We start from the raw sequence: 27,735 nt of genomic DNA on the forward strand, positions 1-27,735 counted from the left end.
AACTTTATGGATTATAAGGGAATATGATTTATCACTGTAGATTCCATATACAACTGATTATACTATAAGAACCTGAGCTAAATGGATATCTTTTTCCAAAGGAAATTTAAACTGCATGATTGTATGCAACAACAGAATTAAGTTCCTTGTATTCCTTATTATGGATTCTTTACAATTTCTACTTATGTGACCGTGTTAAAAGTTAGAAAGTTTATGAAAATAGTCTATTTCACTTTTAATGTTAATTTTTCTCCCTAAATTTTGACGTGAGGTAGTTTGAAGCCAACCTGGAATAGTGGTGCTTAATGAGATTATAAATTTTGACCATGACCAAAAGGAATATTCATTAAAATAGTAGTATGTGTATCTCAAATATCACAATCTATGGAAGAAGCAAATAAAATTTAATTTACTCTTACCTCTGAGATGGTTTTATATATATATAAACTACTTTTCAAAAAATGTTTATTTAAAAAATTTTTTTAAGTTTATTTATTTTTGAGAGAGAGACAGAGAGAGCGAGCAGGGGAAGGGCAGAGAGAGAGAGAGGGAGAGAGAATCCCAAGCAGGCTCCACACTGTCAGCACAGAGCCCGATGTGAGGCTCAAACTCACAAACTGAGATCGTGACCTGAGGCCAAAACCGAGTTGGACACTTAACCAACTGAGCCACCCAGGCACCCCTACTTATTTATTTATTTTTTAGAGACAGAGATAATCCAAGTGGGGGAAGGGCAGAGAGGGAAACAGAGAATCCCAAGCAGGCTTTGCACTGTTAGTGTGAGGGGCCTCATGCAGCGCTCAAACTCATGAACTCCTGAGATCACTACCTGAGCTGAAATCAAGAGTCAGATGCTTAACCTACTGGGCCCCTCAGAAGCCCCCACTTTTTTTTTTAAATTTTTTATCTATTTTGAGAGAGACAGAAAGAACACCAATGAGGGAAGAGCAGAGAGAGAGGGAGAGAGAGAATCCCAAGCAAGTTTCGTACTGTCAGCACAGAGATTGATGCAGGGTTTGATCTCACAAGTGTTAGGTTATGACCTGAACCAAAATCAAGAGTTGGATGCTCAACTGACTGAGCCACCCAGGCACCCGAGCATCTTTTTTATTCACAGCTCAACCCTGAATTCTTTCCATTCATTTTTTAAAAATGTTTTATTCATTTTTGAGACAGAGAGAGACAGAGTGTGAGCAGGGGTGGGACAGAGAGCGAGACACAGAATCTGAAGCAGGCTCCAGGCTCTGAGCTGTCAGCCCAGAGCCTGACGTGGGGCTCGAACTCGCAAACCATGAGATCATGACCTGAGCCGAAGTTGGACGCTCAGCCTACTGAGCCACCCAAGTGCCCCACTTTCCATTCATTTGAAAACCAAAGAGATAAAATTTTGTGACCCTGATTTAGGAAACATTTTTCAGGCAGGATGCAAAAAGCATGAACTGTGAAAGAAGGAAAATAATTTTGGGGGCACCTGGGTGGCTCAGTGGGTTAAGCATCTGACTTCGGCTCAGGTCACGATCTCACGGCTTGTGGGTTCGAGCCCCGCGTCGGGCTCTGTGCTGACAGCTCAGAGCCTGGATCCTGCTTCGGATTCTGTGTCTCCCTCTTTCTCAGTCCCTCCCCCACTCACCCTTATCTCTCTTTCTCTCTCTCTCTCTCTCTCTCTCTCAAAAAAGATAAATAAACATTAAAAAACCCTATTAAAAAAAAACAAAAAAAAAAACAAAACTAAAACATTTTGATCCAGATGGCCAACCAACACATGAAAAAATGTTCAACTTCACTCATCATCAGGGAAATACAAATCAAAACCACAATGAGGAGTGCCTGGGTGGCTCAGTCAGTTAAGCATCTGACTTCAGCTCAGGTCATGATCTCACAGCTTGTGAGTTCAAGCCCCGCATCGGGTTCTGTGCTGACAGCTCGGAGCCTGGAGCCTGCTTCGGATTCTGTGTCTCCCTCTCTCTCTCTGCCCCTCCCCTGCTCACACTCTGTCTGTCTCTCTCTCTCAAAAAAACAAATAAACATTAAAAAAAAAACTAAAAAAAAAACAAATCAAAACCACAATGAGATACCACCTTACACCTGTCAGAATGGCTAACATTAACAACTCAGGCAAAAACAGATGTTGGCGAGGATGTGGAGAAAGAGGATCTCTTTTGCATTGTTGGTGGGAACGCAAGCTGGTGCAGCCACTCTGGAAAACAGTATGGAGGTTCCTCAAAAAACTAAAAATAGAACTACCCTATGACCCAGCAATTGCACTACTAGGCATTTATCCAAGGGATACAGGTATGATGTTTCGAAGGGGCACATGCACCCCAATGTTTATAGCAGCACTATCAACAATAGCCAAAGTGTGGAAAGAGCCCAAATGTCCATCGATGGATGAACGGATAAAGAAGATGTGGTATATATATACAATGGAGTATCATTCGGCAGTCAAAAAGAATGAAATCTTGCCATTTGCAACTACATGGATGGAACTGGAGGGTATTATGCTAAGTGAAATTAGTCAGAGAAAGACAAAAATCATATGACTTCACTCCTATGACGACTTTAAGAGACAAAACAGATGAACATAAGGGAAGGGAAACAAAAATAATATAAAAACAGGGAGGGGGACAAAACATAAGAGACTCATAAATATGGAGAACAAACTGAGGGTTACTGGAGGGGGTGTGGGAGGGGGGATGGGCTAAATGGGTAAGGGACATTAAGGAATCTACTTCTGAAATCATTGTTGTACTATATGCTAACTAATTTGGATGTAAATTTTTTAAAAACACAAAAAACACAAAAAACAAAACTAAAACATTTTGGAGCACCTGGGTGGCTCAGTCAGTTAAGCATCTGACTCTTGATTTCAGCTCAGGTCATGATCTCTCAGTTGGTGGGTTCAAGCCCCGCACTGGGCTCTGTGCTGAGAGTGCGGAGCCTGCTTGGGATTCTTTCTCTACCCCTCTCTGCCCCTCCCCTACTCAAGCTTGCACTCTCTTTCTCTCAAAATAAATGAATAAACTTTAAAAAAAAAAAAAACAAACTAAAACCTTTTGCTTTTCAAAAACCACTGTTAAGAAAATGAAAAGGCAAAGCATAGATTGGCAGAAAATATTTGCAACACATATACCTAATAAAGGAGTTATATGTTGAATAAACAAATAATTCTTTTTCTAATTTTTAATTTTATTATTTTTTAAAATTTACATCCAAATTAGTTAGCCTTTAGTGCAACAGCGATTTCAGGAGTAGATTCTATGTATATGTATATATATGTACTTTGGAATACAAGCATGTTTCCAGAACGAATTATGCTCGCAAACCAAGGTTTTACTGTATTTGAAGTGATGGAAATGTTTTATATCATGATTGTGGTAACAATTACATGATTGTATACACTTGTCAAAACTCATAAAATTGTACATTTAAATATTGGTGAATTTTATTGGGTGTAAATTTTACCTCAATAAAGCTGGGTAAACAAAAAACAAAAGGAGTAACAAAGATTCCAGAAAAATAATGACTGCAGCAACACAAGTTTTGAATCATAAGATGGAGCAATCAGATAGCAAAACCAAAAACCTGTTGACAACATTTAAGCAGAACCCCAGTACCTCAGAATGTGACTATATTTGGAGGTGGGGCCTTTCAAGAGGTAATAAAATTAGAATGATGGGATTTGGGTGGCACATAACCCAAGGAGAGACGCCTCCGGAAAAGACTGGTTGACATCCTGATGTTGGACTAACAGCCTCCAGAACCAGGAGAAAATAAATTTCTATTACTTAAGCCATCCAGTCTGTTATGACATTCTAACAAACCCATACAGATAAACCCCCAAACAATACAGAGACAGATACCATATGGTTTCACTCTTATGTGGATACTGAGAAACTTAACAGAAACCCATGGGGGAGGGGAAGGAAAAAAAAAAAAAAAGAGGTTAGAGTGGGAGAGAGCCAAAGCATAAGAGACTGTTAAAAACTGAGAACAAACTGAGGGTTGATGGGGGGTGGGAGGGCGGGGAGGGCGGGGGATGGGTATTGAGGAGGGCACCTTTTGGGATGAGCACTGGGTGTTGTATGGAAACCAATTTGACAATAAATTTCATATATTGGAAAAAAAAAAAAAAAGATAAACCCCCAAACATAAGCAAATGGGGGAAAAATAAAAACAACACATTACCCTGTATGGTGAATCTGTGACTAAAGGAGAGATCAAAATAAATTACTAGAATCTTATCACAGAGAGGCAAAGGAATAAAAAACAATATAGGAATTATGGGGAGAAATGTAAAAAAAAAAAAACCAAACATTGACTCTTGAAAAAAAATTTTTAATGTTTATTTATTTTTGAGAGACAGAAAGAGTGAGAGTTGGGGAGGGGCAGAGAAAGAGGGAGACACAATCCAAAGCAGGCTCTAGGCTCTGAGCTATCAGCACAGAGCCAGATGTGGGGTTTGAATTCAAGGACCATGAGATCATGACCTGAGACGAAGTCGGATACTTAACTGACTGAGCCACCCAGGTGCCCCAAACATTGACTATTTAAAATAGTAATGTCCTTGGGGCGCCTGGGTGGCTCAGTCGGTTAAGCGTCCGACTTCAGCTCAGGTCACGATCTCACGGTCCGTGAGTTCGAGCCCCACGTCGGGCTCTGGGCTGATGGCTCAGAGCCTGGAGCCTGCTTCCGGTTCTGTGTCTCCCTCTCTCTCTGCCCCTCCCCTGTTCATGCTCTGTCTCTCTCTGTCTCAAAAATAAATAAACGTTAAAAAAAAAAATTAAAAAAAATAAAATAGTAATGTCCATCAGGTTAAAAAAAAAGATAATAAAAATATAAAGAACAATAATTTACACTGGGAGGTGGGTGGATAAATGTAGCTAAAGTACCCTAAGTAATTTCTATTGGTACAGGAATGAGTAAAGATGTGAACTGTTTTGGACCTTAATAGGTTTTAGTATGTATGGTATTTTCTGAGGTAATACTTAGAAAGGCTTAGAAATAGTATATAGAATTTCCAAACTAGTAGAGGTAAGAAAGAAAATGGTAATTTTTTTGAATCCTGAAGAAAACCAGGAAGAAAGGAACATAGAACTGTCAAGATCAACTGAAAAGCACAAATGAGGATGGCAGATTTATAGCCAAATAGATTAGTAATTGCACCGAATAAAAATGGACCTAGTACTCTATTTGAAACACAAATAGATTGTCAGGTTGGATTAAAATATTTTATATTGTGTTTACAAAGCACATCTATAGTTAAGGACACAAAAAGATTAAAATTAAACATGGGAAAATTACATCATGTAGACAATAAACAAGAAAGTTCATGTAATTGTACTATTAGCACACAATAGAAATTTTAAGACAGGATGCATTATTAGACATGCCTTTCTTGAAGCTCTTATAATTACCTTGTCTGAGGTAGTTATCTTGCAAGTGTTACTTTTTCATGCTCCTCTCCCCTTATATTCATACCATAAACTATAAGCAAGTTTCAGCATACTCTGAAAGAACAATTATAAAGTCAAGCCTAAATATCAAGAACATCACCAAATTTTGACACTTTGATGAAGAATAATGTAGAGAATAAATGAAGGGATGTTTTCACCAGTGGACATAACAGTGATTCTAATAAAATGTAAAGTGAGACTATAACTTGGATATTTGGAGTTCCTCATGACCATGGGCAGCAGACCAAAGGCTGGGGTGAGAGGAAGGGTTAATGTCTGCTGGGCTGATTGATCCTGGCTACCAAGGGATGTGAAACTTCCAAATGAAACATGAATAATACTCAAAGATTTCCTAGGGTCAACTCTTATCCCTATCATTTCCAGTTGTAAAAACAAGCAAATAAACACCCCCCCCCCCAAACCAGAAAACCTATAAAGAAAACTATAACCAACAAAGATTCTGATCTTTAATGAAAGGTTTGGATAACTTTAACCATAAAAACTTCCCAGTTTGCTAATTAAAAGGGAATGTGTCACAACTATTATTTACAGAAAGGAAGGCTGGAACATCTACCTAATTTATATATAGATATTATTATTACATTCCTTCTTTCCTCTTAAAAAATTTTTTTTAAGGTTTATTCATTTTTCAGAGACAGAGAGAGGCAAAGTGTGAGCAGGGGAAGGGCAGAGAGAAAGGTAGACACAGAATCTGAAGCAGGCTCCAGGCTCCCAGCAGGCAGCACAGAGCCCTTTTATGTAGGTTGTTACAACTTAGAAAAAAGGTTACAGAATGTCTACACAGGATCCTGACAGATAGAAGGTATAAACATTACCCAACACAATTTTGGTTGAATGAGGAATGGCTTATGAATAAATGAGGAATGAGTAATGTTATTTTAGATGAGGTTTTAATGCTCAGTTACAGGAAGAATGAGGTATATTGATGGGATGCCATCTTGTGAACACTGGTCATTCATTTGGCTGTACAGTATTTGTGCACCCTTGCTATGATGGTTAACACCCATCTTTAAGAAGCCGAGGCTGATTCTCACTAAACTGAAAATGCATCTTAGTCTCTCCAGCAGCTAATGTACAAGGATGGAACATAGGCTTCAGCACTCCAACACACCCATCTCAGGGGTGCCTGGGTGGCTTCATCAGTTAAGCAACCAACTTCAGCTAGGGACATGATCTCATGGTTCGTGAGTTTGAGCCCTGTGATGGGCTCTGTGCTGACAGCTCAGAGCCTGGAGCCTGCTTCAGATTCTGTGTCTCCCTCTCACTCCCCTCCCCCCGCCCCCCCCCCCCCACTTGTGCTCTGTTGCTCTCTCGAAAATAAAAAACAAAAAACAAAAAACACCCATCTCAGAACAGCAAGGTGATGATATAAAGGAACAAGGATGGGAGATTCCATCTGGGTGATGGGTAACCCCATGTACACAGGTGGCACTCGCAGGAACATCCAGAGTCCATGTTGTCAGTAGTGTAAGCTGGCAATTCTGTCCAGCAGCAGCAGCAGCAGCAGCAGGAATGACCTCACGAGTTCTGTGTCATCATGTGCAGCAATGTTCTTGGTTCTGTATCTTTGTTCCTTAGCACTCTAAGATTTTCTATGAGCCACTCAATATTCTTTGAATGAATTTCTTATCTACTCCAATTTTAAAAAGGTAGAACATATGGACTGTAACCATTGTGTTTCCATTATAATTAGAAATAAAACAAAGATGGCTACAGTAGAAACTTCTGTGGGTGATAATTAATTTTCTACACTTGATTTCTGGACTGAGAAACAGACTTTTTGTTAGGGATGCTTTACTGAAAGAGGCAGCTCGAAACTGCACATCCTAATACTTCACTTAAACTTAGGTATTGGGAGACATAACAAGCAGAGGACTGGGCCTGTAGAGTAGTTACAGAGAATCATAGTCTGACCCAGGGAACATGAGAAATTCAGGGTCAAATGGGGGGGGGGGGGGGCGGGATATTCATGTGTTTTAACACATTTCACCAAAGCAATAAATCATTTATGACACACAAATAAGAGTAGAGATGAAAACAACAAACAGAAATTAATCTGAAAAAACCAACCCTTCAGTCTGTTAAAATGGGGAAAATACAGTGAAAAAAAAAAATTCTTGCCCAACAGCCACTGTCCTCATGTCTACAACATGAAAAAAGGTGAAATAGGTATACTGAGATATCCCTTTATATGCAGATTATCAAAGATCAAAAGAATCTATCATTTTATAATCAATACCTAATAAAAGATACTAAATTTCAGATTATTACTAGCATATTTTAAGTATTGTGAAACATTACATCATGAAGATATTAGAGTGTAAAGAGATAAAAAGTTGTCAAAGACATTTTGAGATATACCTGTATTAATGAATATCCATTCAAAGTCAATTCAATGTGAATTCATTTTGAAATACTCTATTTAAATTGAATAAAATTTAAAATATAACCCTTATTAGTCTTTTTATTGGAACCGGATAAAATAATTTAAAATCTAATAAGCATTTGTTTTTGTTTTTTTCATTAAAAAAATTTTTTTTAAGTTTACTTATTTTGAGAGAGAGAAAGAAGCAAGCATGGTAGGGGCAGAGACAGAGAGAATCCCAAGCAGGCTCTGCACTGTCAGCGCAGAGCCGGATGAGGGACTCCAACACAAACTGCGAGGTCATGACCTGATTTGAAGTCGGACACTCAACCGACTGAGCCACCCAGGTGCCCCCTTTTTTTCTTAAATGTTTAACGTTTATTTAATTTTGAGAGAGAGAGAGACAGAGGGTGAGCGGGGGAAGGGACAGAGAGACAGGGAGACACAGAACCCAAAGCAGGCTCCAGGCTCTGAGTTGTCAGCACAGAGCCTGATGCAGGGCTTGAACTCACCAACTGCGAGATCATGACCTGAGCTGAAGTTGGACGTTTAACTGACTGAGCCACTCAGGCACCCTCTCTTTATTTCTAAATAAAAATTATATATTAACAATATACATATCTCTATTTCCAAGTAATAAGTTACTAAAAAGTATAAGTCAAAGATTGCTGGAAAATAGAGCACAGAAATAGATTTGAGAATATGAGCATTTAATATATGAGTATTTTAATACAGTAGGAGAAAGATGAATATTTCAATTATTGGTTCTGGCATAATTGGTCTTATTTCTGAATGGAAACAAAACCAACATCCTGTATTACACCATATACAATAATGAATCCCAGATGGATTAAAATGGTAAAGTCTGTGTGTGTATACACACCCACGTATGTGAAAAACTGCACACTCTGTCCCTTTATCCTCTTCCCTCTGAAAGTTTCTATAAGTAATACCTTCCTAAGAAACAGAAAATATTGGAAATGGTTTGGAAAACCTATTTTACAGAAATAAAATAGACAAAAATATAAAATGTTTATTGAAGCATTTTATTATTTTTTAAAAGTTTTTTAAAGTTTATTTTGAGGGGCGCCTGGGTGGCTCAGTCAGTTAAGTGTCTGACTCTTGGTTTCAGCTCAGTTCATGATCTCATAGTTCATGGGTTCGAGCCCCACATTGGGCTCCATGCTGTCAGTTCAGAGCCTGCTTGGGAGCCTCTCTCTCCGGCCCTCCCTGCTTGTACTCTCTCAAAATAAATAAACTTAAAAAAAAAAAAAAGTTTGAGAGAGAGCGCACACGCAGGGGAGGGGCAGAGAGAGAGAGAGAGAGAGAGAGAGAGAGAGAGAGAGAGAGAGAGGAGAGAATGAATCCCAAGCAGGATCCACGCTGTCAGTGTAGAGACTGACTCAGGGCTCAAACTCACAAACCATGAGATCATGACCTGAGCCAAAAACAAGAGTCAGACGCTTAACCGACTGAGCCATCCAGGTGCCCTGAATGAAGCACTACTTTCAAACAGCAGAGAGGAAACAGTCTGAAATATTGCATGAATAGTTGAGTTGGTATTGGTACAAACATACTTGGGTATAAAATATACTGTAACCATTAAAAAAAATAAGTTAAATCATCATTTACTGACTAGGGAAATTCAAAATTTAAAAGGCATGTTTAAACCATCCATATTTTTTGGTAAAAATATACTGATTTGTGTTAACATTTAAACATAAAGAAATATATGGGGGATATACACAAGGTTTGAACATTACTCAGAAGTAAATCAGCAGAGAGGGAGTGAGGAATAGCAAAAGGCATAGCTTTTTTTTTAGTATTGCTTCATTGGTTTGAACGCAAATGCATTACCTCTGAAATTTTATTTCATTTTATTTTTTAAAAGTTTTTATTTCTTTTAGTAATTTCCCTACCCAACGTGGGGCTCGAACTCATAGCCCTGAGGTCAAGAGTCGAATGCTCTTCCCATCGAGCTAGCCAGGCATCCCATTTCCTCTATAATTTTAGATGAAGAACTTAATGAATGACTTAAATGCCTATGTTGCTCATTCCACTTTTCTTAAGTTGATTATAAAATATTTTACAGGCATAAGCCTGGAACAAAATAACTCAATGTTTTAAAAAAAAACCCTAACCTACTAACATGGGATCTAAGAAAAAAGAAAGTGAGGAATGGAAGAACAGACCTGTAATTTTGGGTATATGGGAATTTCCTTCCAAGAATGGAATCCATCCAATGCAGGAAGCTGCTTGCTGAGCATGAAAATTGAGGCATAGAAAAGATCTATTTCAAAACACTAATCTACCTAAACAAAGCTAAAATGTGGGACATTTGCTTAACTTCAGGATTCTTAATCTAAGACTTTTAGTAGCCTTCCACACTCTTCCACAATGGCAGAATTAAGTAGTTGCTACAGAAATAGTACGGCTCACAGGGCTAAAATATTTACTATCTGGCCCTTTATGGAAAGTCTGCTAACTTTTCATCTAGGACACAATACAGAATTCCAATGACATGTTTGCTGCTAGTGCAAAAATGTGATGGTCAGGCTATTTTTCCTCTTCATAGGCCACTTAAAAATTTTCAGTTGTATGTGTATATATTTATCAACAATAGGATATTGTTGTTACATATAAAATAGACCCAATTTTTAAATTTGACATGATGCTTAGAATAAAGAAAGAACTGCATGTAGAAAATATGGGGGTGGAATAAGTCTTTTAAAAAAAATCCTTACACTTGGAGTTTAGCTAGTTATCTCTAGAAATATTTTAAATATTAAATATTTAAGGGATTTGCACTATTAAAAACTCCTCCTCCAAGCCTTCTGCACATCCACAGCTTTAGGATCCAGAACAAAAGGAACTTATGGCCTATTTGTGCAGTCAATACATCTTTGGTACTCATGGTGTCTTTAAAGATAAATCTGAGCTACCATTTAAAAATCAAGAGCTATTAGGGCACCTGGGTAGCTCAGTCAGTTGGGTGTCTGACTTTGGCTCAAGTCATGATCTCGCCGTTCATGGGTTCAAGCCCCAAGCTCCAGGCTCACTGCTGTCAGCCTATCAGCATAGAATCCACGTTGGATCCTCGGTCCCCCTTCTCTGCCCCTCCCTCATTTGCACTCTCTCAAAAATAAACATTAAAATAAATAAAAATCAAGAGCTATCACACACTGGAAAAAAAAAAAAAAAAAAAAAGATCCAGACTCTAGAAAAGTCACAAGAGCTGGCAAAATGAGGCCTGCATTTCCTCACATCAGTTAGTTAGAACTGGGCACTGGGTATCCTCCTTAGCTACTGCTGCAACCAGGTTCATTTGTATTATTTTAATAGGTACCACTGTTTGCTAGTTTCTTTAGTATGCTCACATATATCTTCATGGATACTAAAAATGAGCTTCCGTTTTTAGGTGTCCTAATATTATTCTAACATCAAGGTTATATTTGGGTGGTTATGAGATGTCTACCTCTATATAACAATTCCTTAGATACTTGATAATGTTTTGCCTGAAAAAAATTTTTGGTTTGGTGCTTTATTAGTAGTAATAGCTACTATATCACACTAAATTTCCCCTTTTCTGTGTTTTTATGATTATGAGGCTTCTGAGAGTTCTGAGTCAATACTGTATTCATTTTTATTTTCCTAAAAAAATAATTTTGTTTAGGTTTTCAAATATACCAGAAAGCACTGTATTTAACATTTTATTAAATATTTTAAGTAATCTCTACACTCAATGTGGGGCTTGAACTTACAACCTCGAGACCAAGAGTCACATGCTACACCAACTGAGCCAACCAGGCACTCCTACAATAACATTTTAAATCATTAACTATAAGGTTTCTCTTTGTGTGTGTATTCATTTTTCAAACATAATACTGTTTCTTTTCACACTTTTTCATTTTTCATCCATGTTGCAAATGGTTTGTCTACATTCTTGTTTTTACATTAGGTATTGCGTGATGTAGCAAAAAGGATGCTAGTCTGAATAAAGTCCTTTCCACACATTACTTTCCCCATCAACACCTAGGATAATTTCATGTTTCATAGGAAGTGATGATGGAAAATTTTCTGAATTCATTACCCTGTGTCTTTCTTCGACTATATATCCTGCCTGACGTTCAGCAAGATCTGCAGAAACTGTTTTTCAGCAAATAATACTAATGGCAATGATGAATAAAATAATGACCAACATTCAGCAAATATTTATTATATGACAGGCAGAATTCTAAGCACTTTATGCATCTTAATTTATTTGATCCTCACACAAAATTTTGAGGTAGGTATTATCATTATCCCGTTTTAGTTTCCACTGAGACAAATATGTATAAAAACGTAGAAAAATGGTCAGGAAGCATAAATACTAAACAGATAATGACTATCCTTCAGAAAGGGAAATGGATACAAGGATGACAGTCAGAGAGTGTATCTGCCTTATTTGTAATGTTTAAATCTTTTAAAAGGAAAATATGTTCATGCACTATTTCTGCAATTAAAATACATGATATAAAGATATGCCTGTGGAGAATTTCCATTAGGGTACTCTGTGTAATGGCAGAAACTCTGGGAAATGTCTATCAGTAGGAATTTGATAAAATGATATCACACCAACATATGGAAACACCAAGAAGCTATGAAGGGATCTCTATTTACTGTGTGGAAAGTTGTTCGTCAATGTTTTTACAATAAATCTGAAGTTTTGTAAATAACAAAAAGAATAAGCCATCTTTGAATAAAGAGGTCACTTATTCCAGGTATTAAAGGTATTTTACAAACTGTGATGGAAACAGGTGGGCTTTATAGTCATATAAATTTAAGATGGGTTAAAATATTAAGAATATAACAAGTATAGACAAATTAGGGGGAAAAACAAAAATGTCAGGATTATATTTCATCATGAATTCTGAGGTTTAAAATAAGGTTAGAAAGGTGTCAAAAGTGCTGTGATTTTCAGTATTTGCTAGCTTGAATTATCTGATGTCAAAAGAAATATAAGCTTTTATTAAAGGACTTCCAAAATATATTCTACTCATAGGGTGTTTCTCCTACATGATTTTTCTCAGGCTGAATAAGCTGGAGTCAACAAATAAGATGTTTCTACATTATTCTATTTAAAGGGATTATTATCAAGACAAATTCTCTAATGTTGAATAATTGAACTGTAATTAAAAGCCTTCCTACAGATTTCAGACCTTCTATGGTTTATCACCAGTACAAATTTTGATGCTGAATAAGTTGTGAGCCATAATTAAATGTCTTCCCACATTCTCTATATTCATAGGGTTTCTCACCAGTATGAATTCTATGATGACTAATAAGTTGTGAACTCTGAGAATAGGCTTTCCCACATATCTTACACTCATAGGGCTTCTCACCAGTATGAATTCTCTGATGTCTAGTAAGATCTGAACCAGAACGAAAAGCCTTTTCACATTCCTTACATTCATAGGGTTTCTCACCTGTATGAATTCTCTGATGTTTGATAAGTTGTGAGCTCTGACTAAAGGCATTGCCACATTCCTTACATTCATAGGGTTTCTCCCCTGTATGAATTCTTTGATGTTGAGTAAAGTTCGAGCCACTACTAAAGGCCTTCCCACATTCTTTACATTCATAGGGCTTTTCACCAGTGTGAATTCTCTGATGTCGAGTGAAGTTTGAGCCACTACTAAAGGCCTTTCCACATTCCTTACATTCGTAGGGTTTCTCACCAGTGTGAATTCTGTGATGTCGAGTAAGGTCTGAACCACAAATAAATGTTTTCCCACATTCCTTACATTCAAAGGGTTTCTTGCCAGTATGAATTTTCTGATGATGACTGAGTCTTGAGGGATGTCTAAAGGCTTTTCCACATTCCTTACATTCATAGGGCTTCTCAATGGTATGAATTATTTGATGTGTAGTAAGCTGTGAGTCATGTCTAAAGGCTTTCCTATATTCCTTAGTTCCACAGTATTTCTCTTTATTATTGATGATTTGCTGTAATGTAAAGGATGGATGCTGACTGAATGTAGGCATGCCTTCATGGGTGAATATCAGTTGACCAAAGTGTCGCTCCTGAGAGCCATGTTGTTTCTCAAACTGGCCATTACATTCCCAATCATCTCTGAAACTAGAGCACTGAAGGTCATGTCTTGTAAGTCTTTCCATTAACTCCCACTGCGCTGACTCTATTTCATAAATCTCCTTCTTCAGAAATAATTTCTTGGTCTCACATCTTGATTCCAGGACTGAAAGAAAATATGAAAGTAATCACTCATATTTTTTGTTTGGGAGAAATAAAACTTCAGTTAAAATGGGAGAATTAAACCAAACTTGAAAAAAAATAGATGAGAATAAGGACAGATCATATAGTAAGATGAGGGCAGTAAGTAAGCCAATGATTTCCAAACATTGCTATTGATCAGAGTTATTTAGGGGAGCTTGCTGAACATACAGAAAACTTAGTCTTATCTCCCTTGTTACAAAATGACTCTAATCATAAATACACATACAAAACTTCAGAGCATATGCACACATACCTGTAAGAGCACCCCACAACATGAACTACAAAATAAGGGAAATGATTACCTACTTAATAGAGTTATTATCAGGATTAAATAAGATAACATTCCCAGGGGTTGGCAAACTATGGCCTGCAGCACTGTAACAATTTTTATAAGTAAAGTTTTATTGGAACATAGCTACACTTATTTGTTTACATATTGTCTATGACTGCTTTTGAGCTACAATGGCAGAAGTGAGTAGATGCAACAGAGACCACATCGACTATAAATTTAAGATATTTATTATCTGGTCTTTTAGGAAAATGGTTTGCCAGTTCCCAGTTAGATCTATGTTGTCCATTACAGTATCCATGAGCATATGTATCTATTTAAATTTAACATAATTAAGATTATATAAAAATTCAAATTTAATTCAATAGCACTGTAATTTCCAGTGTTCAATAGCCAATTGTGGTTAGTGTTGGAAATTACAGACATAGAACATTTCCACATCATCACTGAAAGTTTTATTAGACAGCACTGTCCTCAATTCTGTAACTGGAAACCCAGGGTCTCTTTAACAAATAAGGAAATTGAGAGTGGCAATCCAGATGGCAGGAATGAATAAATCTAGCATGAGTGGCAGACAGTGAGGATTCTTTTGTGGCTAAATATGGAATATGTTTGGAGTTTGATAAAAACAGTTTTTGGCTTGGAACTCTGTGATGCTGATCTTAGGAGAAAAGAGGAAAGGACTTAAAAAGAACATAAACACTATAGTAGTGATGACCAACTGACAGGAAGAGCATTTGTAGGTTTAAAGAGAAGGTAGAGGATATAAAAGCAGTGTTCTGCTATTGAGAAATCAGTTATCAGAATCAGTTGTGAATTTTTGAACACACAGCTAATTACAAGCTTTGTTTTCTTGGGCAAAGTAGTTCATTTTTCTTAGCCCTCAATTCTCTGTCTACTCTTATAATCATTGGGGGAACTGTAAATAATATATGAGAAGTATTTGGCATAAATGTTTAATATTTGAGAGATAATACAAAATAATTTCTATATTAAAATGGGGATATTAGGCAAGTGCAGTGTTTTGAAGACCACACTATGGGAAAATCTCAAGCCAAAAAAGTGAAAAGTATTCTAGTACCATCTTTTCTCTTTCTCTCATATAATTATTCAGCAAATACTGCCTAATCTTGCTCCTAAATATATCTTAACACTCTTCCTATCTTCAATATCTAATACACGTATCTCTTTGAACTATCAGGATCGTGTCTTCCTTATCTAGTTTCCCCACCTGAGGTAGGCAATCTTGAATCCATCCTTAATGGCAGTTCTCTTACAACAAAAGCCAAACTCTTGAACAAGGTATACAAAGCTCTGAATGATCTAATTGCTGCCTGCCACTTCAGACAAATCTCAGGCTATGCTCCCTTTTGGTTGCTAAGCTCCATCCACGCTGGCCCTATTTTGCAGTTCTTCAAATGCTCTCAGCTTTTAGTCCCTCTTAATAGTCTTTTCAGGTACTTTTCCTTATGTCTAGTAGGTGGTTTTGTTGTTGTTGTTTACTCTTGGCCTTGGTAACTATTACCCATTTTCCAAATCTGCACTTAAAGGGCATACTTTTTGAGGCCTTTCCTGGCTGCATGACCAAATTATACTCTCCTTGTAGTCACACTTTAAGCACTCTGTTGTTCTCCTTAACAGGATTTTCATAATTTGTAATTATATATTGACTTAGCTTCACTTACTATCTTTTTCACTGAATAGGTGTTAAGTTCTGTGAAGGAAATGTCCATAGTCTTCATCAGTGTGTACCTAACTCTAAGCACAGTATCTGGTATATACTGGAAGATCAACAAATATTTATTAACTGACTCAATAAGCAAGTATTTAAATGTATACTCCTTAAAAAATTCCTCTAGAAGGACACACTCTTTTCAAACACAGCACAGTGAATATATGCATTTATTACTGTTCCTTCATGAAGTCCCACTAAAGTGATAGTGATGAGATTAAATGAAAGAAGAAACTCCACAAAGACAAAGAATAGGAGAGGAAAGAGCAGCAACAAAATTTTTGAAGCCACCGTAGATGTAATGGTAACAAATAATTTGTTAACCATAAACACACTGAAACTCAGGTTATAGATAAGTCTTACTGTAGAATCATTATTTCTAAGAACTGCAGTCAACAGGTACCTTTGAAAGCAGGGTGCAGGAGGGGCTGCAAAAAGTTAAGATTAATTGAAGTCTGTACGAAACAGACCCCAGAATCTCAAACCTACCCCATACACCTGATACATACAACTCAGTAAACTTTCAGAATCTGGCAGTCAAGCTCATTTTATTGACTCCCAGAAAGAAAGCAGAGGATTCAATTCTGGAGAAAACCAGTCCAAGAGAAAATATCTGATAGGTGGTATCAGCCAACGAACTATTCTAGGAAGATCACTCTACAGTGACTACCACCAATAAATATACACTTCTTCATACACAAATGAGAGGTCAAGCCAGCTTTTTAAAAATATATATTTTAATTTAAAAAAAAAAGTTTTTATTTTTAGAGAGTGTGTGCAAGCAGGGCAGAGAGAGGGAGAGAGAATCCCAATCAGGCTCTGTGCTGTCAGAGTGGAGTCTGATGCACAGCTCAAGCCTATGAACTGTGTGATCATGACCTGAGAGGAAATCAAGAGTCCAATGCTTAACTGACTGGACCACCCAGGCACCCTCATATCAGCTTTTTAATACCACAGTTTTATATGGGCAGACAGCCTTAAATCACTAGTAGTTTCAGGAAAATCTTATACATGAGAGATTAAAATGGACAAAGGGAAAAAAAAAAAAAACTCGGGAAAGACAACCAATGGAGAAAAATTCAAAAGAATGCTTCCAAAAATATATAATACATATCTCATAAGAGAATAATGTCAGAAAAAATACTGAAAGAAAAATCTTTTATAAAAATTAATATGAGAATTAGAACTTAATAAATTCTCACAGAAAGTATAAGAAGAAATAAAATATAATAAAAAAAAATAATTTTAGAGCTAAGACAAGAAATTTAAGATCTGAATTATGAGTGTTCATTCAAAAAAGTTAATGAGCCCATTAAATGTGTCAGACATGGTGCCAGACACTAGAAATAAAAAGTGAACAGGGGCATCAGGGTGGCTCAGTTGGTTAAGTGTCTGACTCTTGGTTTAGGCTCAGGTCATGATCTCACTGTTCGTGGGTTCAAGCCCTGCATTGGGCTCTGCCCTGGCAGTGCAGAGCCTGCTTGGGATTCTCTTTCTCTTTCTCTTCCCCTTCCTTGCTTGAGCAAACGCGTGGGAGATCTCTCTCTCTCTCTCTCTCTCTCAAAATAAACAAACATTAAAAAAAAAAAAAGCAAACATTCAAAGTTTGAAACACAGAGAATAGAGAAGACAACATAGAATAAATAATCAAGCAAATAATACAAGAAAATTTCAGAGATTTTTGTTTCCAGAATGAAATGTCTCAGTGAGTGCCCAAATGAAAGAATAAAATCAACATCATGCTATCTCTACTTGAAATATTAGCATATTATAAATAAAGATAAATTCTAAAAGCTTCCAAAGACATTAAATAGATCACATGAAATAATTAAGAACCTGAATGAGTTTTGGATTTCTGAACAACACTAGATGCTAGATTTTAAAAATCTGTGGAGCAATGCCTTCAAAACTTTGAATTTCAGTTTTTCAACCTAAAATTACATCTCCAAACTATCAGTGAAATTGAAGGGTGAATGGGAAACATTTTCAGACATATAAGGATTCAGAAAATACACTTCTGTTTTTAAAGATTTTATTTTTTAAAATTATCTCTACACCCAATATGGGGCTCCAACTTACAACTCTGAGATCAAGAGTTTCATGCACCACCGACTGAGCCAGCCAGGCACCCCCACAAAATACACTATTTTTCTTGCATACTTTCCTTGGTTGCTTTTGGAAGGTGTGTGTCAGAATAATGAAGGGATAAACCAAGAAAGAGGAAGGAAAGAGATCCAACAATCAAGACAAAGGTATCCAAGATATCCACATAGAGAATCAAAAGAAATTCAAAGGAACATGGTAAAGGGAATCAATGGGATGATAATGAAGAGAAATTCTAAAATGATAGCTATGTATGTCTCAACTGGGGCAGAACAGAGGGTTAGAGGAGAAATGTCTCTTAAAAAATAAACCAGTTACCTGATGTGTCTGAAGAGAGTTAGATTAATGAGAGATACTCAGAAAACTCAGCAATTCTCAATTAAGACAAGGATTAACTGCATAGAAAAGAACAAGTCCTAAAAGAAGTGAAATGTGACTACAGAGCTCAGAAATGAAAGCCATTTCATTGTCATGAAGCAAGCTGAATAATACTTTAAAAATTGTGATATAATTATATTTGGAGGGTGAAAAAAGGTATAAACTAAATCTTCAAATTCCACAGTGAAAAGTCAATCATCATGAAAACTAGAATTCATGAAAAAAAATTCTCAGAGGGGAAAAGATAGAAAAGGTGACAAAAAAGTGGTGGGAGTCATAGGAAAGGAAAATTATATGGGCAATAAAATAAATGTAAGATATGAGTTCTGGAAGGAGAACTTGGTGATGCAGAGCTAACAACAAAACTAATTTCCAGGGTTGAAGAAACCTCTGAGTAAAAAGAAGTTCCCTTCTGTGTTGAGCACAATTTATGAGGAGTTTTAACCAGATGTACCTTGGTAGAATTTCTGAGGTTAAAAAAAAAAGAAAGAAAAAGAAAACTCCACAGAAGTAAAAATCTGATGAATCAGGTTGTATCTTACATATTTGTTTGATGTTGCCCCCAACAAATTTTCTAAAGTTTTGAATTAGTTATCAACATTGAGCTATCAGATTTAATATGAAAGTCTGGATTTCTGACTTTCCTTGAATGACATTATGTGGAAGCACTGGGCCAGAATTGGCACAGACAACTGTCTCCTAGACTTAACTAGTGCTTACCCCTCTAACATGGTATATAAATTGTCTCATTAGCCAGTCTTCCCACCACTGTCATATCTCATAGGGACCTTCAAGCGAGTCTCAGTTGCCATCTACATTTACGGTATTGCCTTTCTTAATTTCACCTTCATTCCTGGTAGGTTTTTGCTGGATTTGTAAATCTGGGTTAACAGTTTTTTAGCACAATAAAATTTTATTCCACTTTATTCTGGCCTCCATGGTTTACAAAGAGAGAAATCCAGTCATTCAAATAATTGTTTCCCTATAAGTAATGCATTATTTTTCTGTGGTTCTTTCATTACCTTTTTGGTCATCCATTTGCAGCAATTTGATTATGATGTGTCTGGGTATGGATTTGTGTTTATCTTGTTTGGGGTGGCTGAGCCTTTTGAACTGATACATCTTTCACCAAATTTGGTAAGCCATTATTTCTTCAAATGCTTTTTCCAGTCCTGAACTTTCTCCTTCTGGGACTTCAAGGACATGAATGTTAAAACTCTGTTGTCTCACATGTCCCTGAAGCTATAGATTCTTTTTAAGTTTTTGATCTTTATTCTGGTATTTATGTGAACTAGTTTGGCTCATCTTTAAGTTCACCAATTTTTCTCTGTTATTTCCATTCTATTGAGCTTATGCAGTTTTAAAAATTTTGGCCACTATATTTTCTAGTTCTAAAATTTCCATTTCTTTTATATCTTCTATATTTTAATTGGAATGTTTGCTATGTAGTTTAGATTCTGTATATATATTTTATATATTAGCTCCTTATCAGATATATGATTTGCATACATTTTCTCCCATTCTGTAGGTTGTCTTTTCATTTTGTTGACCATTTCCTTTGCTGTGCAGATTTTGAGTTTGATGTAGTCCCACTCATTTATTTTTGCTTTCGCTGTCTTTATTTTGTTGTCAAATCCAAAAAATTGCCAAGGATCTAAGAGCTTACTGCCTACATTTTCTTCTAGGAATTTTGTGGTTTCAAGTCTTATTTATGTTCAGGTCCTTAATCCATTTTGGGCTGATTTTTGTATATGATGTAAGATAGTGGTCCAGTTTCATTCTTTCATATGTGGCTGTCCAGTTTTCCCAAAACCATTTATTGAAGAGACTGTCCTTTCCCCACTGTATATTCTTGGATTCGTTGTTAAAAATTAATTAACCATATATATGTGGGTTTAATTCTGGGCTCTCTATTTTGTTCCATTGATTGATGCATCCGTTTTTATGCCAATACCATACTGTTTTGATTTTTATACCTTTTAATATAGTTTGAAATCAGGAAGTGTGATGCCTCCAAGACTGTTTTGGCTATTTGCATCTTTCATGGTTCTAGACAATTTTATGATTGTTCTATTTCTATAAAAGGCACCACTGGAATTTTGATAGGGATTGCATTGAATCTGTAACTTGTTTTGGGTAGTGTCTATTTATTTGTGTTTTTCCATTTCTTTCATCAACGTCTTATAGTTTTCAGTGTACAGGTCTTTCACCTCATTGGCTAAATTTATTCCTAGGTATTTTATTCTTTTTGATGCAATTGTAAAAGGGATTTTCTCAATTTCTCTTCTGAATGTTCATTGTTAGTGTATAGAAATGCAACCGTTTGTTTATTTATTTATTTATTTATTTATTTATTTATTTATTTAGAGCTAGAGCTCGCAAGTGGCACAGGGGCAGAGAGAGAGTAAGATAATTCCAACCGGGCTCCGTGCTGTCAGCCCAGAGTCCAACATGTGGCTCGATTCCACGAATTGTGAGATCATGACCTGAGCCAAAATCCAGAATCAGATGCTTAACAGACTGAGACACTCAGGTGTCCCTGCAACTGATTTTTATATATTGATTTTGTATCCTGGACCTTCACTGAATTCATTTATTAATTTTAATAGTTTGTAGTGGAGTCTTTAAAGTTTTGTATATATAATATCATGTCATCTGCAAACATAGATGGTTTTATTTCTTCCTTTCTAATTTAGATGCCTTTTCTTTCTTTTTCTTGTCTAATTATTCTAAGGCTTCTAGTACTGTTTCATAAGTGGTGAGAGTAGGCATCCTTGTCTTATTCCTGATCTTAGAAAAGCTTTCAGTTGAGTATGTCAGCTATAGGCTTACATATATGGACTTTATTACGCTGAGGTACATTCCCCTATATACCCACTTTGTTGAGAGTTTTATTCATGGATGGATGTTGAAAAAGACATTTTTAATGAAACTTTACTTAATGTAAATTTTTTAATTCATATGGAAGACAAAGTAAAACCAAGCACTTCTGAAGGAAAGGGTGGAGAGTTCTCTCACCAGAGATCAGGACTTTTTATAAAAGTAAGAGCAATTAGGGGCACCTGGGTAGCTCAGTAGGTTAAGCACCCGACTTCAGCTGAGGGCATGATCTTGTGGTTTGTGAGTTCGAGCCCTGCGTCGGGGTCTGTGCTGACAGCTCAGAGCCTGGAGCCTGCTTCAGATTCTGTGTCTCCCTCTCTCTCTGGCCCTCCCCTGCTCACAGTGTTTCTCTCTGTCTCTCAAAAATAAATAAACATTAAAAAAAAAAAAAGGCAAGGCATAAAATAATACATATTATAGTATGATTACATGTCTATAAAATTCACACCCAACTGAAACTAAACCATATATTGTGGATGGCACTCTTAGTAAAACTATGAAAGGACACAAAGATCTTGTGGACACAAAGAGATCTGTGCTGGTAGTGTTGTAGTTTTTTACCTGGGTAATGGTTACATGAAAGTTCATTTCATAACTGTTTAAATGTCCACCTGCAGTTTGTTACATTATTTTTAATAATTTCCAATAAAAAGAATGACAATATATTAACTTCTGCTAGGCATATCTATCTCCGTAGGCATAAGTAGACAGACAGATACAAGAAAAAGAAGCTGACATACAAACTAACATAAATCAGAACTTGTTATTGAACAGGCAGATAAAACAAAGATGAAGTAAGCTAAATGATGAAAGGGTGCTAAATTGTGTGTGTGCGTGCGTGTAGCGGGGAGGGAGGTTAATGGATTTGGACTCTTAATTTATACTTTATTGAAAAAGAAACTAAAAATGGATTTAAATGGTATAAAACAAATCGCAGAAAACTAAAAAACAACAAAAATTTATAAAATTCGTCACAATAATCATTTAAGGAGCTGACTACAAACACATTACAACATACACATTAAAGACACCAATGCAAATTAAAATTAAAAAGTAAAAGCACCTTCTGGAAATGGGTACATAGACATTCTTATTACATAAAGTCCATAAAATTTGAAAAAATAAGGATAGTAATAGGTAAAAAGGGCAAAATTTAGTAGTGAACAAGTTAAAGAGCACCATTAAGATGAAAATGTCCACTCTCACTAGTACTCACTATAATGACATGAAAACAATCCAGTATACCAAGAAATTGTAAAATTTATTAGAGATGATAATGGCATTAAAATTGTGTAAGGGAAAAAAAAGTCTATATTTTTTACAACTACAAATTGAGATTATACAAAGGTGAAATGACGTCAAATCTCCAGTTTATTTGAAAATACTTGACCAACCAGGATAAGATAAAGCACTGGCCTCCTGGCTCCTGCTCCCTGAACACAGCCAATGCACACCTGCTTCAGGACCCTGGAATGTTTGGCTTCTGTAATGTTCTTCCTTCCACTAACCACATACAATGATTTACTGTTGTACTTCTTCACGTTTCTGTCCAAATGTCACTTAACTGGAAAAGTTAGTCTTACCCCATCATATAAGATAGTATCCTCTACGCTCTTCTTCTACTTTGTTTTTCTTATTAGCACTGTTACATGACCTATATATTCATTTATTTTTATATCTCTCTCAGCACTAGAAGGTAAGGTCCAGGGATAGAGATTTTGCATGTTCTGTTCACTGCTGTAATATCAGTGTTAAGAATAGTGCTGGGCATACAACAGGTACTCAATAAACATATACTGAATGAATCAATGTGCTGTCCTGTTTTAACTCGTTCATATCAAGTTTTGTTTATCTTTGCTAGCTTTAAGTTCTCAATGGAGGTACAGAGCCTTTATTTCCAACATTCTATCTAAAGTTAACAACATGCACGCTCATGTATCTATGTGGATATAGTATCTGTGTGGATCAACTTCTCTTCTATATCCTTAGCCCTCATTTTTTCTGAGCTCCCTACTTTAGCCTCTTTTATGATGGTTCTACTTTATAGAAGCTATATATATAGGTGTGTTCTAGTACTCCTATTAAGCTATAAATTCTGAAATTGGTTATTCTTTTTTTTTAATCTCTGCAGTACCTCTGAGAGTACCTCACACATTCAAAAATCAGTAAATGTTTGTTCTAAGTATGAATGAATCAATGACTGTATGAGCTACTTCATCTAAAACACCCTAAAGAAAATAAGTCTTTGGCAATGTAAAAAAAAAAAAAAAAAAAAAAAAAAAAAAGTCAGGAGACAGTGATGCTTCTTTAAGACTAAATACAAAAGAGGATGAGAAAGTGATAAGAAATTAGATCCAAAATATGGATAGAAAGGAATATTATTAGAGAGTGTAGAGGAGGGCACTGGCTGGTTAGAATTGGGCAATTACAAGAGGAAATGGAAAGAAGTATAAGCGAAGAAAAGCAGGTAGAGTGTGTTAAGTAAGAGGAAAAGGTAAGGTCATTTGAAAGTTCATGCTGAAAGGCTTACTTTTGTACAATAGGCCTAAGGGGAGATTCCCAGAGAGCACCTCAAAGGTGCAGTCTCTCCAATGACCAACTGAGTAATTACCTGACGAGCTTCACTTACCTGGCCACTGGTCTCTTGTTAGTTCTCTGTCAACCAACCAGGGCTCCTTCCCCTGCTCCAAAAAGGAGATCACATCTGGTTTAGAAACAGAATGTCCTGCTTATAAAAGAAGTAAGGAGATAAGTTTATGATGAGAATATACCAGTATTCAAATTCAGTCCCTTCATTAAGAAAAGGTCAAAGAAAGGTATATCAGATTTATGAAACAACATAGGACTTGAAACTCCCCCATAACTCAGTGTAGCTTCTTTGTTCTAACACTACAATATTAAAAACATTCTTCTAAGAAAAGGATGTAGAAATACCTACTTGAAAGGCAGGTATTTCACATGGGAGAAAATAGAGCTTCTGACGGCAGAATCTGATTATGGACAGACGTCCTTACCCATTGAAACCAGGTGGCTGTAATTCTCCAACATCACATCTCTGTATAAATCTTTCTGATCATCATTCAGGCATTCCCACTCCTCCTGAGAGAAGTCTATGGACACATCACTGAACATCACTGACTCCTGGAACAACAACCATGTATATGACTTGATTAATAAAAAGAAATGTTTTATATTTTTGTTTTTGTTTTGTTTTTGGTGAAGGAAAGAGAGAAGAAAAGAATAAAGGGAGAAGTGAAAAATAGCAAGCATATAGAGTGGGGCTGGATGTTTCGGACGCAAGTGGAGGACCGTAAACAAATAAGCAGGACTGAATCTTGTGTTTCCATGTTTATTCTGTTTCCCCCAGACAAAATTAGGAAGGTACAAAATCCAGCTAAGAGGGGCATCCCAATTAAGTGAAATAGTATATACAAATGGCTAGCATAATCCTTGCCATTCAGTACATATAAGCTTTTTTTCTCTACTTGCCATACAGTAAGTCACCAACACATGTGAGCTTCTTTCTCTTCTTTTCCCAAGTAGCTAAGAGTAAAATTTCAGAATAAGGGATAAAGAGAAGACATTAAAACCATCCAGAGGAGAGCAGATCATATAAAAGACATCAAGAATCAGAGAGGCAATGAGGTTCTCAAGAACACTACTAAAAACAAGAAATGGTAAGAATAATTCTTCAATATGCTGATAGAGAAAAGAAATTCTCACCTACATTCCATAACTAAACTATCATTCTGTTGTGAGGGTTGAAAAAAGACATTTCTAGACCTAAAAGGACCTCATAATTTCTTAGGAAAGTACCAGAAGATGTGCTCCACCAAAAAGAAGGAAGTAAACCAGAAAAGAACAAGACGTAGTATTCAAGAAATAGGTGAATTAACACAGGAGAACAGTGAAGGAAAATCTCAGGAAAACCACAAAAATGGAAGCCTTGGCAAAACTATGCAGTAGTCTAGAGAGTAACAGGATCAGGTGGGAGCAGGGTGAAAAAGGGAATGGAGATGGCTGTCTCCATACTCAAAACGAATTAATGTGTTTGATCAGATGGAAAAAATGGACAATGAAGGAAATGGGGGGAAAAAAAGCAATTAACCGCAGGAAAAATGAAAGGCTGTAATAGAATGGAGCTATGAGCTGGCTCATCAGTAAGCAATATTTGCAGTCATAATATTGTGTACACTACTGATTTGACAAAAAAAATTGTAATATGATTAATAACTATCAGAGGAAATGAAGGGTGCGATACAAGAATATACAATGTCCCTTCCACTTTGTAGTAAGTCAAGAGAGTAAAATTGATTCATCAAAAGATAGCAATTAAACCATATTCAAGACAGTTGAGGGCAATCACCTTTTGGGAGTGGGTGATGGGGCAAGATTAGAATAGCACTACTTTACTTGCAAAATGTGTAAAATGACTTTAAAAAATATTTTATCTTAGAAAATTAAATTTGCATAAAATTCAAGACTGATCCTTTCTCATGTCACACTATTATATAGTAAGAGTTAATTCCTTGTTACAACAATTTATTTTTTAAGAATAAAAAAAATTTTTTTTAATTTATTTAGGCAATCTCCATACTCAACATGGGGCTTGAACTCACAACCCCAAGATCAAGAGCTCCTCTGACTAAGCCAGCCAGGTGCACCTTAATAAATTCTTTTCATTAGCATATTTTTTTCACTGAATAATATTCTATCACATGGATATAAAACAAGTTTTCTTTTGTTTTCAGATATTGATGTTAAAGTAATTTTTAAATCCCTAATACTGGCCCAATTTTACTTATAACTACCCATTGCTCAACAGTAAATTCCCTTTGTTCCTGAGATATAGGAAGGTGACAGAAAATGACCCAAATTCACACAATGGCATTACTGAAGTCTATTTATTATGGATGATCTGTTAAGATATAGGTGTCAGAGCTTTGTACTATGAGTCATACCCCCAAACCTGAAAGGCTCATACACCAGGAGATCTTCCATGTACTAAGAATGATATCAAACAAAACCATTCCACATATTTTCTTCTTGGAAACCCTAGGTCTGTGATGATCAGGCCTTTTCCCTATGAGGTGCCCCTAATTATTCATCTCCATCTCATCAAATCACTGTCCAAGCATATTAGATTCATTAACAAATGGGGAACACATTTCTATTCTTTTTGGCAGAAGTCTAAGACAGAAGATCTGAAGGACTTACTAAATGAATTTGTAAACGTTGCTTAAAAGAAGAGGGAACTAACTGGGAAGGACACTGGGTTTTTATGAAGAAATGAGGGTCAGGTTCCAGAATGGACCATGTAAAAGTTTTTTTTTTTGGAGCCTGGCCTCAATCAGACCATTTTTACATTATGTGATTAACAATCTCTTTGTGAGAACCAACAAGGATTCTTGATGGAATCCATAAGAATTTTCTGAAGGATTTATAATCTGATTAAGACCTCTTCACAGAAACTTGTTAACCAACAACTTGGCTGGCCCTTAACCGTTACCCGTAATCTGAGAGTATAAAAATCTTTAACCAGACCTTGTTTCTTTTTTCCAACAATGGTTATAGAACCAATTCTTTTTTCTATAAATATCTCCACCAAGAGAGAAATTTTTGAATTGACTTATTGAAGATCTTTCTCTTTAGAGCAAGGTTAAGAGAACTTTAGCACAGCTTTTAACTAAACTGTCTGAAAAAGTTTTTTTTTTTTTAAACATCAAAAATATCATGATGAAGAAGGCAAATGTTTACATGTACTAGGGGTAAAAATAACTCTCTTTGAGCAAAAGGAAACAGCATCTCACCTGAGCCATGGCTTTGGTATTTGCAGAAAAAGATCAGTCTTCCTCTGGGATCCTTTTGGAAAAGGGCAGAACTGGGGAAGGCAAAAGAAGCTACATAAGATCCCACTTGCTGCATAGCTCCCAGATGATCATTCCCCTCTGTTCATCCCACACAAATACAAATAAAAAAGGGGTATCAGTGAGAAAAATGGGCAAATCTTTCATTATTCCCTACTCCAGAGACCTCAGGCTTTGAAGTAGATTTCAGCAATCTAATATGGGCTTGGAGAATATAGTATACATATATACACATCTACACACAAAGATATAATTTTTTTACACAACTGATTGCATATTATATACACTGTTATACACATTTCTATTTTTACTTAATGTATCTTAAAAAAAAATTTTTTTTAACATTTATTTTTGAGACAGAGCATGAACGGGG

At 36.2% G+C, this 27,735-nt stretch overlaps 1 protein-coding gene across 4 annotated transcripts in view; it reads right to left on the reverse strand.

Moving 5' to 3' along the window:
- The window catches only part of LOC132690996 (uncharacterized), a 69,089-nt gene that overhangs the window by 27,881 nt on the left and 13,473 nt on the right, over positions 1-27,735 (reverse strand). Inside the window, exons 2-5 of one of the 4 annotated variants that reach the window (XM_081791406.1) lie at positions 27,306-27,376; positions 24,510-24,636; positions 24,125-24,223; positions 13,095-14,075 (exon numbers count right to left, since the gene is read on the reverse strand). In XM_081791406.1, the coding sequence (XP_081647532.1) occupies positions 13,095-14,075; positions 24,125-24,223; positions 24,510-24,636; positions 27,306-27,314 (1,216 nt within the window). In that variant the 5' untranslated portion in view covers positions 27,315-27,376. Of the gene's footprint in view, positions 1-8,891; positions 14,076-24,124; positions 24,224-24,509; positions 24,637-27,305; positions 27,377-27,735 lie in introns of those variants that run through there. The other 3 variants (XM_060652180.3, XM_060652179.3, XM_060652178.3) reach the window with 3 other exon arrangements.

Source organism: Panthera onca, chromosome E2, assembly GCF_046562875.1.
Source record: "Panthera onca isolate mPanOnc1 chromosome E2, mPanOnc1 haplotype 2, whole genome shotgun sequence".
Classification (NCBI taxonomy): domain Eukaryota; kingdom Metazoa; phylum Chordata; class Mammalia; order Carnivora; family Felidae; genus Panthera; species Panthera onca.